Raw genomic sequence first — 19,878 nt, 5'->3', positions numbered from 1 at the left:
ACAGAAAATGGATGGATGGAAGTTTTCACTTTGCAAAACACATTAGACCCTCGCCTCTTGGATGCCTATTAATGGATTTTATTATTATTATTATTATTATTATTATTATTATTATTATTATTATTGTAGAGCATATCTATACCTATAAAAAAAAAGAAAATAATTTAAAATGTATGTGCTGCTTGGATGTATCTAACAACTTAAGAGCTCTGACAACTGCACAATACAGTGATATTAGAGATACTTTTAGCTTTTTTATGTAATGGAATAATTATGTGATTTGTGGCAGATGTGTGATTTTTACATACTTGATGACTAGTGTATTTAGTTATTTTTTTCATAAATGGTATGGACCACATTTTGTCTGGAAATAAAGACATGAATTAATATGGAGTGTTTTTTGTCCCTGTTTATCGCCTGTACTTACACTCCAGTTCATTCAGGGTTGATATTGCACCAATTTGTAGTTAATTGTGTTTTTGTATTAAAAACTGTTACATTGACAGGAAATATAAAAATATTACTGGGTAATTTTGTTCCTGGAAGACATTACCAACAATATTTAAACCCACAACTACGGAGTCCTAAAGTGAAAAAGACACTTATTAATGCTCCTAATAGAGACTGGAGAAACTCCAATGGAAATGACATGAATGAAATTATCTCTAGCATAGTGGAAGAAAATTAAAAGTAGTAAGGAAGAAAAAGTAACTTAAACAATTTTACAAAAGTGTTGGGGAATATTCAAAATTCCAGAGTGATGGATTCAGATTGACTTAAATGGGCTGAAACGTATGGATTAGAGAACAAAGAAATTGCGCAGTTTAATCTGATTAGTATTGTTACTCCATGGTTTTTTCCTGTAGGTAAATGTAGACATGAAACTTCATAAAATAAAAAATGATTGGAATTTAAATGAAGTAAGGGTAAAGACAGACATATATTTAAAAAAACTCACATTCTGAAAAAACTGAATTTAATGGATGTAATATTGCTACACACTCATGTACAGTAGGTGGCGGCGTAGCTTAAAGTTGCTTTCTATCCGCCATAATAGAAAAGAAGAAGAAGCCTGCATACCCTAAGCTAGATAGCTGCTGCGTTGTTCCAGCTCTGATAATATTTCAGCAACCATGTCTTCAGTTCAGCATCTCAGAGAGTTTATCAGAGAGCGACTARCTGCTGCTGCTCAAGAAATCTTCACAGAGGTTGAAAAAACCATCATTTGCTACGAGGAAGAGCTCGATGCTCAGCGCAGAATGATGGGGATCGACTGGAAACCACAAATTAAGCTACACGGAGTCGGTTCGGAGCTGCAGAGACAAAGTTCTGGTAGGTCTGGATAAAGGTGCTGATGTTTTCACTGCAGACAGAGATCGAGTCAGCTGCGATAGTTGCTGCAGCTCCAGCTGCTGCTGAACAGGAACTGATTTAACTGCTAGCTCTGATGCTACAGAGGTTGATAGCTTTGTAGCCCTGGACAAAATGTTGCTTTCAAACGGAAAACGTGTGTACGAGTCAAACCCTCTGACTAAATATATTACTTCAATTGTTATAATACTGGAAATCTGGAATATAAGGTGAAATTTCTTCATTTGTAAGCTAAAAAAATGCATGCTGTTCGTTCACACACCTCCAGCTCTGAATACAGCAGTGGAGGTTATCAGGAAGGAGATGAGGAGACGCAGGATGAGCTGTGTTGTTTTTCATATGGTCACAGAAAAAAAAATGGATGGAACAATAAACGTGCAATATTTCATTGTTTCTTTTTTTAAGTGAGCCACAGAACCACTTGCAGGCCTGGAGCTACAGATTGAACTACCAGATCAAAACTGTGATCCTGTCTATTCAGCTGAAGCTAAAGTGCTACATCTTCATTTATAATTCATTGTTAAAGGTAAAAATTGGGGGCTGCACAGTGGTGCAGTTGGTAGAGCTGTTGCCTTGCAGCAAGAAGATCCTGGGTTTGATTCCCGGCCCGGGGTCTTTCTGCATGGAGTTTGCATGTTCTCTCTATGCATGCGTGGGTTCTCTCCAGGTACTCCAGCTTTGTCCCACAGTCCAAAAAACATGACTGTTATGTTAATTGGCCTCTCTAAATTGTCCTTCTCTGGTAGTAACAACCTTTTCAGATGTCAGTGTTCTTCTTAGGCCTTCTAACGAGCCATCGTTTGATCCATGTGTATTAAACCAGTTGGAGAACTAAAACATGCTGGATGCCGTTCCTCAAGGACCAGTTAGTTATGGTTAATAATAATAAAAGTAATTAGTGTTATCCTTTCAGTTCAGGGGTCCCTACCAATTCTACAGGGTCACAGGGAAACTGTGTCAAAGTAGAAAATGGTTTTCTGCAGATCTACATTTCTCAAATGTGTTAAATGAAATATCTCTCCATCACTGAGGAGTGTTTCTGTGGGACATTTCCCAGTTAGATGGATCAGGTGACTCCATCCTTGATGAGAGGACATTATTCTTTGTGGCATTTCTCCCAAACATCCAGTTTTTGTGAATGTAGTGTCTGATGGTGGTTGTGGAGATCTGATGACTCAAAGACAGGGTTTCCCCGAGAAAATTTGCTAAGCCCGGTGGTGGTGGCGGCGGCATCGAGGTGGTCCGACGTGTTTTTGTATTAAAAGATATAGACAGGAAATGTAAAAATATTACTGGGTTATTTTATGTTACGGGAAAACATTGCCAGTGAAACAATATCTAAACCCACAACTACAGAATCTTAAAAACAACAAATAAAAATTTTTTTTAAAAATAAATATCAATTATTTGCACTTCTGATTAATCCAAATTAAGTCAGCGGCTCCATAAGGCTCCATAGAGCTTCAGAGGCCCATTAAATGCTAATATTTTAACACAGACCACAGATATGTGTAACATTTGTTTATTGAGAATATCAATGCTGCCAAACTCGATTTAGTTGCTTCAGCATACATAAATTAAAATATTTAAATTTTACATGTAAATGTAAGATGGAATGTAAAATGTAAGAGCTGGCAAGTTTACTTTGTAAAAGTTCAAAGAACAATATTCATAGTTATATTGTTTTGCGACCATAGCTACACTCCAACAATCTGATGCTCTCAGTTTAATCTTCGAGTTTGAGCTCTGTTTGTTCATAAATATAAATTGGTAAACTGCAATTATAATTGATTGTTTTTAGATTGGCCAATTAAACTACCCCCACCTCCCAGATTTCACTACATCTAACATGGAAGCTATTAGAGGTGTTGATGTTTTTAGTAGCAAAAGGGGCCCGTAACTTAAATTCTGCTCCAGGCCTCATGCAGCTTTAGATAGGTGTTGCGTCGATTTGCATTTCCCCATCAGATATGGGTCCCCTGCATCTCTTCGCCTTTCTGCATCGTACAGGCGGAAAAATACGCGCGCACTGGTTCTGCGCTCTTAGCTAGAGAACTGCGGACACCGTGAAAGCTCAAACAACTTGTTTCAGATAAGTTGTCAAACATTTTTTACGACTTTGAAACTACCCACTCATCAGACACACACATTAATTTATGTATGTGTAACCCTGTCCGTATGAGATGACACCTCGCTGTTCCTTAGACCCTGTGTTGTTTCCTTTAATGGGTTGTTGTCGGAAGGAAACTTGAGGCAGGAATCGGATGCACACGGCGGTTGAGATTGTGGTTCAGATCGTTTATTTGGACCATCCGACAGCGCAGCGGCTTAGCCTTCAGAATTCACAGCAAATACTCCGTGTCAACATAAGTCTTGTATCGCAGTTACTTTTTTTTTGTTTACATATACAACCTATATAAAAAAAAAAAACTACTTGGACATTAAAAGTAACATTTGGCTACAGTGAGGGCACAGTAACAGACGCCAAGTATGGCGTTCTTCAACGGACACACTACACCAACTTCCACAACCCAAAGAACAAATCTAACATTTTGGTGACGTGCACTGACATATGTAAAGCACTGTCCTTCATATGTATGTATGCATTGCCGTCATTCAATTAACGGTTCACCTGTTACACTCAATATGGCTATTTTAAATGTTTCCTCTCTTTTAAACAAATCTTTTATTGTAGATGATTTTATTTTAGATCCTAAACTGGATTGGTTGCTTTTAACAGAAACTTGGTTGGCCATAGATGCATCAGGTGTGCTCACTGAGACCTCTCAGCTCAGTTTGAAATTTTCTTTTTATGCTGGAAGTGGCAGGAGAGGTGGTGGTTCTGCTTCAATATTTAATAACTCACTGGGTGCTAAAGAGATTTCATTTGAGCAGTACCTTTCTTTTGAGCATAATTTAAATCTACTGAATGTTGGTTTTTACCTGTGGAAACACTGAACAGTTTGCTGTAGGGACAATTTTGCTTCACGGAAGGGTGTAAGATGGAGTCTGAGTATTGGGACCGGGCCAGGGAAATCTGGAGATGTTTTGATCCACACCACCATCCCCCTCAGTGTGTGGTGTTTAGATAACCTTATCCCTCACCGTTCCAGTTACTAATCTAAATGCAGTCGGAGCAGTAATGAATAGGTTTTCAGTATTTTCTTGGCTCCATTTCCTTTTGAACATCAACACATCTTATTAAGGAATATGCTCTTCTCTTTCTTCTTTTGAACAGTAGTTTAGTGAAACAAGTCTGTGTCTAATCACATTTATAATCAAGAAAACCAGAATGTCATGTTTTACTGATAAAAGGTACTACATAGTCTGATCAACTCTAAAAGGTGAGGTTACAAGTGCAATTAAATATATATTGTCTTAATATAGGATGAGTTCTTCACTGTATGAATGTAATAAAATAAAATAAAAAAAGGAGTATGAAACTGTATTTCTAGATAAAAATCTTTTGAACATTTTTGCCACAGCTGTAATGTAGTGTGGAGGACACTTCACCTGCTTTTCTGTTGAAATCCACAAACTAATTTTAGATTAACCGTATAATGCCTACAGACCAGAATCTCCAGGAAAAACCAGGTTGACCTATTAAATAGTCATCAATTAAATTATATTAATGATGTCATCCTTTGTTCCCACAGACCTCCAACAGCCAAGTGTCTCCAATGAGGAGGAAGATTCTGTCATCCAACAAGTCTGGAGCCTGCCAAGTAGGTCCAGTCAGGACCAGAAAGAAGCAGAACATCAGTGGACTGAAGAGGAACCGATGGAACCAGAACCTAAATTGATTAAAAAAGAAGAGGAACCAGAACCTACACTGCTCAAACATGAGGAAATGGAATATCCACTAACATATGTAAGAAAAGAGGAGCCTGATTCTTTGGTGCTTCAACATAAACGGCAGCCACCAGAACATTTACCAACTGGACAGGATCAGAGGGACCTCTGCAGCAGTCAGGAGGGAGAGCAGCTTGTCCAGAAGCAGTTTGTTGCTGTGATTGAGACTTCTACTCTTCAGGAAGAAGATATGAGTGAAGAAGAGACAAGAACAGAGCAGCTTTCCCTTCATGTCTCTCCAGTGGTTGAGAGGAAAGATCAGGAAGGAAGCAGCTGCTCTGCATCAGAGAGTCAGTCTGATACTCGCACAAAGAAAAGATCTTTCAAATGTGACATTTGTGGGAGATGTTACACACATCAGTGTAACTTGAAAATCCATCACAGAACTCACACTGGTGAGAAACCTTTTTCATGTGAAACATGTGGAAAGAGTTTCTCCTTAATGAATGTTTTAAATCGCCACAAGAAAATTCATACAGGTGAGAAACCTTTTTCATGCCAGATATGTGGAAAGAGTTTCTCTCGAATTAGTAACTTAAATGTCCACAAGAGTATTCATACAGGCGAGAGGCCTTTTTCATGCCAGTCATGTGGAAAAACGTTCTCTCAAATTAGCTATTTAAATCACCACAGGAAAATTTATGCAGGTGAGAAGCCTTTTTCTTGTCAAACATGTGGGGAAAGATTCTCTCAGATTTGTGATTTAAATTGTCACAAGAAAATTCATATTCCTGAGAGGCCTTTTTCATGCAAGTTATGTGGAAAAAGTTTCTCTCGAATGGAGGTTTTAAATCATCACAAGAGAATTCATTCAGATGAGAGGCCTTTTTCATGCAAGTCATGCGGAAAAGGGTTCTTGCGAATTGGTGATTTAAATCGTCACAAGAAAATTCATACAGGTGAGAGGCCTTTTTCATGCCAATCTTGTGGAAAAAGCTTCTCTCGAAGGGATAATTTGAGGATTCACATGAAAACTCATATAGGTCAAAGGCCATTTTAAAGCCAAACGTGGAAACGTTTTCTCCGAAATTGATCATTAAGATATACTTAGGAGAACCCACATGGGTGAGATGTTTTCCACATGAAATATGGGGTGAAAAATGTCTTTCATTATGGTAAACTGAATTTCCATATGAAACAAATATACAACAAGTATAGGAGTTACATGACAATAAGTAAAATTATTTTTCTCCTGTGCAGTTGTCTCTTTTTTTGAGTCTGTCTGACCCATTAAAATTGTAACTGTAAATCCTGGCAACTGCTTTGTTTTCTTTGGTCCAATACTGATACCACCACAATATTTACTGCTTGTGAATTACACATGCAGCAGTCTGCATACAGTATGCAATACACTATTCGAAACAAGATTAAAAGCACGGAAAGTAGTAAAAGCCAATTGTTAGTCGCTATTTTCTAATGCAAAAAATTCAAAGCAAAAAATATTCTAAACATTCTTCAAATAAACTAAGACACTTAAATATACATTACTATTATAGAGCATAAAAAATTATGCTGTTAATGTTATACTTTGAGATTATTGAACACAGCAGATTTCTGAATAACCTAATTTTCATGATTTGTGGCTTCCTGAAAGGTCTCACCTGACCAGCAACGGTCACAATATGAAAAATGTACATAAAGCAACACAAAGCATTTTGTGAGCAACCTTCTCACAAAATGATCTATAGTTGTACTTCAATTCATTTGGGAGAAGAGGGGACAAGTTAGGAGGGAAAGTGGCAAGATAACATATCCAAGTTAAGGTAGAATACTAGCTGTTCAGACCACCCAACCTCTAGTCCAGATAGGAGACTGTTTTTATAATTTCAGAAAAATTGTTTGAATTCCTGTCAGTAATAAATAGTGTAGTTTTGTTTAAGTGTAAAAGGAACAGAGAAAACAAAATTTCTCCATTGAATGCTGTTAACTAGCCTCGCGTTTCACTAAAAAGTGCTGCTCACCTTTTCCACAGGAACAGGGAGAAGTTAGCTAGTCTGGGAGTTAGGACTGCTGCTGACTGACTCATCAAGAGTGGTGGTAAAAGGTACAGAAACAAGTGAAATATCTTGATACATAGCAATATATACAGATCCTTCTCAAAAAAATAGCATATTGTGATAAAGTTAATTATTTTCCATAATGTGATGATAAAAATTAAACTCATATATTTTAGATTCATTGCACACCAACTGGGATGCACAGTGGTGCAGTTGGTAGAGCTGTTGCCTTGCAGCACGAAGGTTCTGGGTTCGATTCCCGGCCCCGGTCTTTCTGCATGGAGTTTGCATGTTCTCCCTGTGCATGCGTGGGTTTTCTCCGGGTACTCCGGTTTCCTCCCACAGTCCAAAAACATGACTGTTAGGTTAATTGACCTTTCCAAATTGCCCCTAGGTGTGAGTGTGAGTGTGTGTGTGCATGGTTGTGTGTCTCTGTGTTGCCCTGCAACAGACTGGCAACATGTCCAGGGTGACCCCGCCTCTCGCCCGGAACGTTAGCTGGAGATGGGCACCAAGCAACCCTCCCGACCCCACTGAGGGACAAGGGTGAAAGAAAATGGATGGATGCACACCAACTGAAATATTTCAGGTCTTATATTGTTTTTAAAACTGATGATTTTGGCATACAGCTCATGAAAAGCTGCACATATGACAGTTTTAACTGCACAAACCTGCACAATCTGAGCATTAACGAACTAGACCACTTTGGTTTGTTTTGGAGCGATATGGGGTGAAGGTGAACTCTGGATGACCTAAAAAATAATTTTTAATATCAGAAACCAAAACTGCACAAACGAAAATTTTAACGGCACAAACCTGCACAAACGGAGCACTAACCATTCAGACTATTTGCTGAATTTTTTGACGTGGGTGGGGTGTCAGCTTCACACAGCTTCGGTTTGGTGCAGCAGAGACAAAGTTCCGGTAGGTCTGGATAAAGGTGCTGATGTTTTCACTGACGGCAACAGACAGAGATCCGTCAGCGGCGATAGTTGCTGCAGCTCCAGCTGCTGCTAAACGGGGCTGAACAGGAACTGATTTAGCTGCTAGCTCTGATCATAGACATAATATCCTCCTGACTACCAGTAGTTCATTTTTGTCCTCTGTAGAGGACATTTCTAAACTTGAATATCTCCCACCCCCGGCATTCTACTGAATTAATTTCTTTTGGTATGCTAAAGTGTTTTGGGGCATCTTAAAGTCCATATCAAAGAGGGAAGATCARTTCTGTGCCCTTTCAAACAATGCACAAAAACCTTTACAGTTAGGTCTACATTTACATCAAACATGTCAAGAAAACATAAACATTCTTCTGAAAAGAGTCTGATGACCTCAGGTGTAGGCTTAACAGATCCTTATACTCTCATCATACTCCAATTCAGGGAGACCTTGGCTGACCAGCTGACACCGCTATCGTCTCAGCCGGGGCCGACTCAGGCACATGGCTCACAACACCGACTTGAGTACATGTGCGGGCAAAGGAGCACTGGCAGACAAAGATGCCGTGTATGTGGTAAGTAAACAGCAGTCAAGTGCTCCACCTGTGACAAGCCACTGTGCTTTATTCCTACCAGAGATTGCTACAATAAGTGGGACATTGAGAATCCCCTGTAAGGTGGGGATTGAGGCATATAACTGCAAATATCTGCATTTTTCTGTGTATAAAAACAATTTTTTATACACATTTTGAAGCAAAATTGTTCAATTTTTTTTGTTACAAACACAATAGCTACAAACTACTTACAATTAGAGTATTTTTGACTGCAAAAATGGAAAATTTAGCTTGTCTTCTTCATAAAGAGACCAAGGTTTTGCATGTACTCCAAATTGTTCCAAGCACAGCAGCTGATTTAATTTGGGAATGCCTTTTCAGTCATTTTTGGTGATTTTGGTACCGCCAGTTAAGGGGTTAAACCAGAAGTGGGCAACTCCAGGCCCTGAGGGCCAGTCTCCTGCAACTTTTAGATGTATCTCTACTTCAACACACCTGAGTCAAATAATGAGATTATTAGCAAGACTCTGGAGAGCCTGACTGCACTTGGGAGGTGATTCAGCTGTTGGATTCAAGTGTGTTGGACCAGGGAGACGTCTAGAGTTGCAGGAAATCGGCCCTCGAGGACCAGGATTGCCCACCCCTGGGTTAAACATACAACTGTAGAGTCTTAAAGTGGAAAAGACGCCTATTGATGCTCTTTTAATAGATACTGTAAAGACTCCAATAGAAATTAGATGAATAAAATTACCTCTATATTGGATGGAAATTAACAGTAAAAAAAGAAAGAAAATGTAACTTCAACAATTTTGCAAAACTGTTGGGAATATTCAAAATTCCAGAGTTATGGATTCAGATGGATTGTAGTTAAATTGAATAAAATGTATGGATTTTAGAACAAGGAAATAGTTTAATCTGATTAGTGTTGTTCCTCCATGGCTATTTCCTGAGGTAAATGTGGACATGAGACTTCTTAAAATTAAAAGAATACATTCAGACGGTTTTAAGAATCTAATAAAAATGATGTGTGGGAATAGGAATATATATACAGCAGATTTTAAAATATATATTTCCCAACAATTATCAGACCAATTATCTGTTTTTACAGAGGAAATGGTGGCACTTATACTAAACTTGCAGCAGGTTGAGAAGGTTCGACCAAATAGGGAGGTGGTATGCATGGATACCAAAGCAGTAATAGAAAGTATTCAGGGAAAACAAAATAATAGGAAAGATTTAGTATTAGAAATTCAGCACAGTTTATTTACTGGTGTTTGGTTCTGTTGGGTACCAGCACACAAAGGTGTAAAAGGCAATGAAAAAGCAGACAAATTAGCAAAAAGGGGGCAATAACAATTACAATTTATTCTGGGAAAGGGTGAGGGAAATCAGTTAAGAGTAAAAAAATAGAAATATGCCAAAAAAGATGGAATGAAGATAAAAAAAAAAGTTCATATTAAATACAAAAGTAAGTATAAATTAAAAAATATTACCGAGAGAAACAGAAGGGAATAAATAATAAGATTAAGAGTAGGTCATACCTATCTATATGACATTTTATGTCTAGTAGTTAGGAAAAATAATGATAAAAGTGAAGGATGAAAGAAAATGTAGAACATGCATTGAGGAATTGAAACATGAGCCTGAAAGGGAAAGATGAGAAGAATGTTGAGGACAGAAATGTCTTAAAGGAATATTGGGAAATGAAAGAAAAAGGGTGGATATTTACAGATTAAGGAAAGTATTTATTCATTTTCAGAATACAAACTGCAAAAAACAGAATTTAATGGATGCAATGTTGTTACACTCATGTACAGTAGGTGGCGTGGTAGCTTAAAGTTGCTTGTGATCCACCATAAAAGAAGAAGACTGCTTACGCTAAGCTAGATAGCTGCTGCATTGTTCCATCTCATCTAATATTTCAGCAACCATGTCTTCAGTTCAGCATCTCAGAGAGTTTATCAGAGAGCGACTAACTGCTGCTGCTCAAGAAATCTTCACAGAGGTTGAAAAAACCATCATTTGCTACGAGGAAGAGCTCGATGCTCAGCGCAGAATGATGGGGATCGACTGGAAACCAGAAATTAAGCTACACAGAGTCGGTTCGGAGCTGCAGAGACAAAGTTCTGGTAGGTCTGGATAAAGGTGCTGATGTTTTCACTGAAGACGGAGATCCGTCAGCGGTGATAGTTGCTGCAGCTCCAGCTGTTGTTGAACGGGGCTGAACAGGAACTGATTTAGCTGCTGGCTCTGATGCTACGGAAGTTGATAGCTTTGTAGCTCTGGACAAAATGTTGCTACAGAAAATGTGTTTACTTGTCTCTGAAAACCTAATGGAGTTCATTTAAGCCCCGTGACTAAATATATGATTCCAAGTATTATCAGTGCTGGAAATTCTGGAATATAGTGTCTAAATTCTTTATTTATATGCTCATACGTGATTTTGTAAATCCTACAAAATATATATTGCATGCTGTTCGTGCCCAGATCTCCAAGTCTGAATACTGCAGTGAAGGTTATTAGGAAGGAGAGGGGGTGACGAAGGATGAGCTGTGTTGTTTTTTTCGTAGGGGCACAGAACAAACGTATGAAACAAAAACGTGCGATATTTAAATGTTTCTTATAATAATTGAGCCACAGAGCCATTTGCAGGTCTGGAGCTGCAGAGGTTGCACAGCCCTGATCTAGCAGATCAAAGCTGTAACACTCTCAATCCAGCTGAAGTAAAAAGTGCAAAATCCTGAAAATTGTTAAATTGAATACTAATACATTTTAATGACTTTTTTTTTTTTTTTTTTTTGCCATTTTAGAAATATGGCAATGTTCACAGAGCAAGTTGTGTCTGTAGCAAAAGAGGAAAAAAAATCAGTTTTTAACAGTAAAGTATTCATTTTTATTTCACTATGCTGAATGTGTGATTAAATCAAATCTTGCTCTGTATTCAACAAGTAATAACAAAAGAATTATGAACAGTAAAATATCTCCAGCAATGAATTTGGAAAGCAAAAATACCTATACTGTACATTTAAAATCTATTTTTTTGTTGTAGTTATGCTCTTTTGCAGCACAAATACCTAAACAGTGACTAGTCCCACCATTTTGGATGGAAGTTAGGACACGGGCGAACTGTCCCAATTCTCTATGCACTCGAACCCTTATGTTCGAGTGCGTACATAAGGGTACGCACTCGAACATAAGGGTCTGAGTGGCTCTTCTTCTGTGGCTCTATCTGCGTAACGGTGTAAGAACGTGTGAGCGTTTGTGAGTGCGAATGGGTGAATGTGACTCTAGTGTAAAGTGCTTTGAGTGGGCAAAATGATCGGGAAAAGCGCCATATAAGTTCAGTCCATTTACCATTTATGTACTCTTCGATTGAGTCCACCCTTAATAGAGGTGTGTAGGGTGCAGCTGGGGTATTGAGACCGGGCCAGGTAGACCTGGAGTGGTTTTGACCCGCAACACCATCTCCCATAGTCTGTGGTGTTGAGAGAAACTCATCCAGCCTCATTTCTCACACTTCCAGGTGTTTGCCTATGTGGACAGTCTGAGAAATAATGAATAGGTTTTAATTTTAGGCCAGTCATTATGATATTTTCTTGTGGAGCCACTTCCTTTTGAACATCAGTACATCTGCCTGATTAAATAATATGCTCAGTCTTTCTTCTTTTGAAGAATTTATTAGAGAAACAAGTCTCTGTGTCTTATCACATTTATAGTCCACAGAACCAGAATGTCATGTTTTACTGATTAAAGTTTCTACACAGTCTGATCAACTTTAAAAACTGAGCTTACAAGTAAAATTAAAAACATATTGTCTTAATGTAGGATGAGTTCTTCACTGTGTGAATGCCCTAAAATGTAAAAATTTAAAAAATGGTACGAAACTGTACTTATGGATTAAAATATCTGAACATTTTTGCCATGACTGCAAATTAGTATGGAGGACGCATTACCTGCTCCTCAGTTAAACACTACAAACTAATTTTAGATTAACCGTATGATGCTTACAGATCAGAATCTCCAGGAAAAACCAGGTTGACTCATGAGATAGTCATCAATTAAATGATATTAATGATGTCCTTCTTTGTTCCCAAAGACCTCCAACAACCAAGTGTCTCCATTGAGGAGGAAAATCTGAAAACAAGTCCAGGCTTTATGTTAATTTATTATGTATGTGTATGGTAAACTTATTGTCAGTAAATTGGTTTTTCTAGAGTTAAGAATAAATTATATATTTTATGTAATTTGCTTGTACAGGTGAGGTTTGTAATCGAAAAAAAAGACAGTGACTGGTGAAACATTTGAGTGACTGGTAAAAAAAAAAAAAAATTCTACCAGCCACTGTGGCTGGTGGAGAAAATTTTTAATTTCCACCCCTGACTTGGTTCCATGTGTTCCTCTTCAGAGAAACAGTTGGGACCAGAACAGATTAAAAAATGAGGAACCAGAACCTACACTGGTTCTAAATAAATTGTAGCTAAATAAATTACATGTTCCCAGTCTTTTGAATACTTTTATCTGGCTCATCATATAATATAAGATCTGCAGCACCAGCTATGTCTATTGCCTCGACGCCAGGTAAATTCTCAAGATTATATGACAAGTGTTTTTTACCGAGACAATATTTATCATATTTTTTTCGAGATACGTTGACTGTGCTAGCCCATTAGCGTACTTGCTGTGATCCCTTTTCCTCTGTCTTGAACCAGAGAAATCCACTTCCTGATCCCCATCTGAATTTTGCCGGACATCCGGGTCACTTTTCTGCAACCCAGCAATTGTTATTGTGTTTCTTCCTATTGAGCAGTGAAAGTAAATAAAAGGTGTTGCATGTCTTTTGTTGTAAGTATTTACTTACTGGAGGGTTTTTTGTTTGAGCTGGAGAGCCACAGCTAGCTCCTCACTTGAGCTACTCTGAGAGCCTGTACTGTTCAGTGCTGTTGTTGGACTGAACCATTGTTCTAAAAGTGAGGTGGGGCAGAAACCTAAAGTTTATTCTATTTTTTTAAGATGAATGGCACATTTATGAAAATTAATTAACCTTTATTTATTGTTTTTAATAATGAGAGTACATCTGAAAAAATGGTGTGAGTTTATGGGATAGGATTTCATAAGTTTTTTTACTTCTTCCTACTCCTTTTCGAGCATGTTAAGATCAGTGTAGTAATCTTTTGAATATTTTTGCCACAACTCTAACTTAGTGTGGTGGACACTTTACCTGCTTTTTAGGTAAACTCCACAAACTAATTTTATATTAACCACATGATGCGTATAGTCCAGAATCTCCAGGGAAAACTAGGCTGATCCATGAGATAGTCATCAATTAAATTGTATTAATTATGTCATCTTTTGTTTCCAGACTTCCAATGTCCAAGTGTTTTCAATGAGGTGGAAGCTCCTGTCATCAAACAAGTCTTCCTGGAAAGTAGGTCCAGTGATAACCAAAAAGAAGCAGAACACCAATGGACTGAAAAGGAACAAATTCAACCAGAACCTAAATGGATTAAAAAAGAAGAAGAGGAGGAACCACAATCTACACTGCTCAAACATGAGGAAATAGAATATCCACTAACATATGTAAAAAAAGAGGAACTAGATTATTCAGTGCTTCAACATGAACAGCAGCCACCAGAACATTTACCAACTGRACAGGATCAGAAGGACCTCTGCAGCAGTCAGGAGGGAGAGCAGCTTGTCCAGAAGCAGTTTGTTGCTTTGATTGAGACTTCTACTCTTCAGGAAGATGATATGAGTGAAGAAGAGACGAGAACAGAGCAGCTGTCCCTTCATGTCTCTCCAGTGGTTGAGAGCAAAGATCAGGAAGGAAGCAGCTGCTCTGTGTCAGAGAGTCAGTCTGATACTGGCACAAAGAAAATACCTTTCAAATGTGACATTTGTGGGAGATGTTACACATATCAGTATCAATTGAAAAACCATTACAGAACCCATACTGGTGAGAAACCTTTTTCATGTGAAACATGTGGAAAACGTTTCTGTCAAATTAGTGATTTGAAAGTCCACAAGAAAATTCATACAGATGAGAAACCTTTTTCATGCAAATTATGCAGAAAAACGTTCTCACGAAATGGAGATTTAAATGACCATATGAAAATTCATACAGGTGAGAAACCTTTTTCATGTGAATCATGCAAAAAAAGGTTCACACGAATTGGTGATTTAAACGTCCACAAGAGAATTCATACAGGTGAGAGGCCTTTTTCATGTGAATCATGTGGAAAAAGTTTCTTCCGAAATAGAGATTTAAAGGACCATAATAGAACTCATACAGGTGACAAACCTTTTTCATGCCAGTCATGCGGAAAGAGTTTCTGTCGAATTGGTCACTTAAATGTACACAAGAGAATTCATACAGGTGAGAAACCTTTTTCATGTGAATTGTGCAGAAAAAGTTTCTCTCGAATGCATAATTTAAAAGTCCACAAGAGAATCCATACGGGTGAGAAACCTTTTTCGTGCGAATCATGTGGAAAAAGTTTCTCTCAAGCTAGTCATTTAGATGTCCACAAGAGAATTCATACAAGTGAGAGGGCTTTTTCATGACAATCTTGTGAAAAAAGCTTCTCTTGAGAAGGGATAGTTTGAGCAGTCACCTGAAAACTGCTCAAAATGAGGCCATTTTGAAGCCAAATTTGTGAAAAAGGTTTCTGTGAAATTGATCATTTAGATGTGCTCAGGAGAACCCTCATGGGTGATGTTTTTCACATGAAACATTTTGGGGGGGAGTGTCTTTCATGATGGTAAACTGAATTTCCACATGAAACAATGCATAACAAGTACATAAGAATGATGGAGTTGGAATTGCCTAGTCCAGAGGTCTCCAATCCAGTTGCTCAGCATTTAATGTCCTGCAGGTTTTAGATTCATCCCTATTTCTGGGGGCGCTGGCATGAATTTTGGGCCCCATGCAGAGGTTGTGCTAGACTTATTTGTTATGTCATTTCGACCGACAACATAAAAAAAAAAAAATTGGTCCTGTACTATTTTTACCCGTGAAATTTTGATATTATCTTCAGCTATTTAGCTGCATTTTTATGTGGCTTAGTTAATATTCACCTAGTTGAACCGTAAATTCAGATCCCATCACACATAAAGCAGATAAATGCATGAAACCGTTTCACCGTAGTGATACAAACCACTGACTGAGACCCCAATAACTTATAATAAATCAAATTAAATGACTCCGCTTAAATTAGAAGCTCTTCACCCGCTGGGGTCTGAACACACAGTGCCTCACAAATTCTTCTTGATCGCATCTGCAGAGAAATGCAATAGTTCATCAGTCAGTTGGATCGGTCTGATCCAAACCAATCATTTGAACTCTGCAAGTTTTTTTTACTCTGTGCGATCCAGACGTACGGTTTTATGAGGATCTCTTTGCATGGTTTTGCTTCCCCGAAACGGACAGATGTTACGTCTCCCGCGATCATCCTGAGTGCCGCTCTCCTGGCCACAAGAAGTTACCATCTTCCAGCTCCATTAAGAGTTAAGTTTAATTCTTCGCAGTGGTGGCGCCGCGTCCGCATTGGTTGTCCAGCACACTGCACATGTCACGGTCTAATTAACTTCTGCATCTTTATTTCCTCAAAATAAAATTGCGGGCTCCTTTGCTTAGACTAAAAATGGATTATCTCAATGCTGCATTCACTTTAGCGTTCTCTATTCTGTACTGGAGACTTAAACGCGCCACTTCAACCACAGGTTTCGAATGCGCTTCTTAACTAGACGCCCAAAGCGCACGGTCCATAACCCTTCAACACGCTGTCAGATCCTGATCAGATAGACGTTTTTTTTTTTCCTTCAACATTATTGGTTTTACAACTATGCTTTAAATAATATACAGGACATAAGTGTGCTCTCATATCAAAGGTATAGTCGAGGATAGTTAAATTATTGTCCAGCGTTCAACTTGTCTTGCCAGTCAAGACATTATGAGATCTCTTAGAGCAGCACTTATTACATACAGAGTGTATGAGAAAAGAAAAACTACTGCCCTAACCCCAAGCCCCCCTGACAAACCTACAATCACAGTAACAACGGTTTTTCCATTTTCAGGAGTTGACCCAAATTATTTTAGTATTGTACATGGTTCAGAAAATACTAAATTGAATGTATATTTCAAAGTAAAGAAGAAAAGTATACAAATAAGACTTTCTTAGGACACTGCACTGCAGGGGACCACCAGTAACTATTCCTCATCCGCCCCACCCCTCATATCTATGCTCACTATATATTGCATCAAAGGACCCCAAATATTTTGAAATGGCAATAATTTCCCTTTTATAATGCAAGTAATCTTTTCCATTGGTAATGTGGACATTTCATTAATCCAGGTAATGAATTTTGGTTTACTAGTACTCCATGAAAGTGCTATGACTCTTTTTGGAAGTAGTAAACATAAATCCACGGCAGCAATTATTTTTCTTGATATATAATGTCTATCAAGATATAAACCTGGAATTAACAATTTGGGGTCTAGAGCCTCTAGAGCTCGTTTAATCTCCCTCCAGAATTGTTGAACTTTCTTGCATTTCCAGACACAATAGAAGAACGTTCCCTTCTCCACAACTAATACACAGGTCTGGGATGGCACCATTGTACTTATGAAGCTTTTCTGGCATCACATATGTTTTCGTAGGTTGTTCCATCTGTCTACAGAGGCAGTAACTGAGTCTATCATGGGGTTATAGTTAACTGCAACAATGTCATTTTATACGTGGTACTATCCTAATCCCCAAATATGTAAAAGAGTTTACCTTTTTGAATTGGAAAGGATTTCCGACACTGTTTCTTTCTTTTGAATTAAGTAACATTAATGAAGACTTGTCTTTATTTACTTAATATCCTGATATTCTTCCAAATGTGCTTATTAGATCTAACAACGCTGGAATAGAATCTTTCAGTTTTTCCAAATAAATGACATTATCAGCAAATAAAGCAATTCTATGTACCTGTTGATCTATTGTCAAACCTGTTATGTTTTTATGAGACCGCACCGCAATGGCAAACGGTTTTATTTCTAGAATAAATAACAAAGGGGACAGGGAGCACCCCTGCCTACAACCTCGCTTAATTTTGAATGATTTAGATATAACTCCATTTGTTAATTTTTCAGCATAAGGCTCATTGTATAAAGGTTTAACCCACCGACAGAAATTGTCCCCAAAGCCAAATTTTTTCAGTATCTCAAATTATTAGGGTCATTAAACTCAAAGGCCTTTTTAGCATCCAATGATGGCAAAAGTGTGTCTGTTTTTTTTCCATGTAATAAATGAAATCCAGCACTCGTCTCACATTATGAAATCAGTCTCCTACAATAAACCCATTTTGGTTCTCTGCAATCTTCCAGCTAAAATTTTACACAGAATCTTTAAATCGACATTAAGAATACTTATTGGTCTTAGATTTTCACATTTGTTACAAGGTTCGCCAGCTTTGGGCAATAAAGCAATCAGGGCTCTTAACGAGGCAGGAAGAATTCACTTTTCAAATGAGTCCAAGTACATGTCAAAAAGGGGGTTTAGCTTAAAATTTAGGTAACACTGCTGAAGGGGTGAAGGGCTGACATGACACTGTCCTAAACATGAAGGAGTCTTTATGAATGTTTATGACAGTTGTCATGAAGTGTCATTCGGTAAATAATGACACTTAATGCAAAGTTGCATTGAAAGTCCTTTAAAAATGCCAACTTTGCATTAAATTGTCATTATTTACAAAATCATGCAAAGTTGGCACATTTAATGGACTTTTAATGCAACTTTTGGAGCAACTCTGCATTAAAAATGTCATTATTTATCGAATGACACTTCATGAGAATTGTCAAACATTCATAAAGACTCCTTTATGTTCATAACACATGTTATGTCATGTTTATGACAGTGTCATGTAAGTCTTATGCACACCCCTTCAAATAAAGTGTTACTAACATTTCTTATAAAATTCTGTCAGCAGCCCAACTGGGCCTGGGGCTTTACTTGTTTTCAAATGATATATTGTTATAGATATTTTTTCGTTAGTTATAGCTGCGCTGAGATGTGTACTCATTAATTCTGAGATATTGGTAATTTGGAGGGTATCTAAGAAAACATTTTGTTCTTGTTCCTTACGCGTTATGTCTGAGCTGCATAGAAAGATGCATTTAGTTCAGAGTCCATGAGATGATATTCAGAAAGGATTTTTTTATTGATTGAGAAGAACTCTTTGAGTAAAATGTCTAATGTCCACCCATATGCACCAGTCAGGGGTGTTAATCTGTCAAAGGATGAAAAGATAACCTGTCAAATATGGAATATTCCATTAACGCGACCTCTGACCCCATGAAAAAAGATGAAATTGGTTGCCCCCGGGGCAGTTGTTTCTATAGAAATATATTTTTGAATCTGGCTGACCCATTAAAACTAACTGTAAATCCTTGCAACAGCCTTGTTTTCTTTGGTCCATTACTGATACCATCACAATATTTACTGCTAGTGAATTACACATGCAACAGTCTGCGTGCAGTTTGCAATACTCGAATCGAACCAAGATTAAAAGCAGGAAAAGTAGTATGTAGGAGTTAGGACTGCTGCTGACTGACTCGTCTGTTAAGAGTGGTAAGAGGTACAGGGACAAGTTAAATATAGGACTACTTAGGTACATATTGCCCTCACTGATTAAATGCTGGTGTACTTGAGGCAAACAGCAGTCTGTAGCTAGGCTAACTAAGCTAAATGGTCAATAGTCACAACAGTCTATCCACCATGAAGAAAAGCTGGGTTACAAATAGACACCTTTTCTCAGGGTCTCCCCCAGAAAACCATGTAAGCCCGGTGGTCGGGGCACCGAGGTGGTCCACCGGCGGTCCATTGTGTTTTTGTATAAAAAATGAAGAACCCCGCTAGATCCGCCCCTGTGTCTATGGGTAGCTGGGTTGTCCCATAGATGTGATTCTACATTAGGATCCAATAGATGGCAGTAGTGCAACAATAATGGATCCAAGCTGCCGTTATAACCTGAAGAAGAAGAAGTAGTCCGTATGGGCTAAACCAGATAGCTGCTGCATTGTCCCATCTGCGATAATATTTCAGCAACCATGTCTTCAGTTCAGCATCTCAGAGAGTTTATCAGAGAGCGACTAACTGCTGCTGCTCAAGAAATCTTCACAGAGGT

General features: G+C 38.1%; 3 protein-coding genes and 1 pseudogene across 3 annotated transcripts in view; all 4 read left to right on the top strand.

Moving 5' to 3' along the window:
* Positions 1-297, top strand: part of LOC103479994 (golgin subfamily A member 6-like protein 6) — a 44,763-nt gene extending 44,466 nt beyond the window's left edge. Inside the window, exon 5 of the mRNA XM_017309907.1 lies at positions 290-297. Within this exon, the coding sequence (XP_017165396.1) occupies positions 290-297 (8 nt within the window). The remainder of the gene's footprint in view (positions 1-289) is intronic.
* A 769-nt stretch (positions 298-1,066) lies between these two features.
* On the top strand, positions 1,067-6,477 carry LOC103479991 (zinc finger protein 2 homolog). The gene is made up of 2 exons (XM_017309941.1): positions 1,067-1,332; positions 5,028-6,477. Exons 1-2 carry the CDS (start codon positions 1,134-1,136, stop codon positions 6,221-6,223), a joined length of 1,395 nt encoding a protein of 464 aa, XP_017165430.1. The 5' UTR covers positions 1,067-1,133; the 3' UTR covers positions 6,224-6,477.
* A 6,291-nt stretch (positions 6,478-12,768) lies between these two features.
* LOC103480010 (oocyte zinc finger protein XlCOF6.1-like) lies at positions 12,769-17,688 on the top strand (annotated as a pseudogene).
* A 2,026-nt stretch (positions 17,689-19,714) lies between these two features.
* Positions 19,715-19,878, top strand: part of LOC103479988 (zinc finger protein 184-like) — a 15,458-nt gene continuing 15,294 nt past the window's right edge. The window contains exon 1 of the mRNA XM_017309947.1: positions 19,715-19,876. Coding sequence (XP_017165436.1) covers positions 19,802-19,876 — 75 coding nt within the window. The 5' untranslated portion in view covers positions 19,715-19,801. The remainder of the gene's footprint in view (positions 19,877-19,878) is intronic.

Source organism: Poecilia reticulata, linkage group LG17 (genome assembly GCF_000633615.1).
Source record: "Poecilia reticulata strain Guanapo linkage group LG17, Guppy_female_1.0+MT, whole genome shotgun sequence".
In the NCBI taxonomy this organism is placed as follows: Eukaryota; Metazoa; Chordata; class Actinopteri; order Cyprinodontiformes; family Poeciliidae; genus Poecilia; species Poecilia reticulata.
The sequence above is the reverse complement of the archived record's forward strand: the minus strand, read 5'-3'. Positions and strand labels throughout refer to the sequence as shown.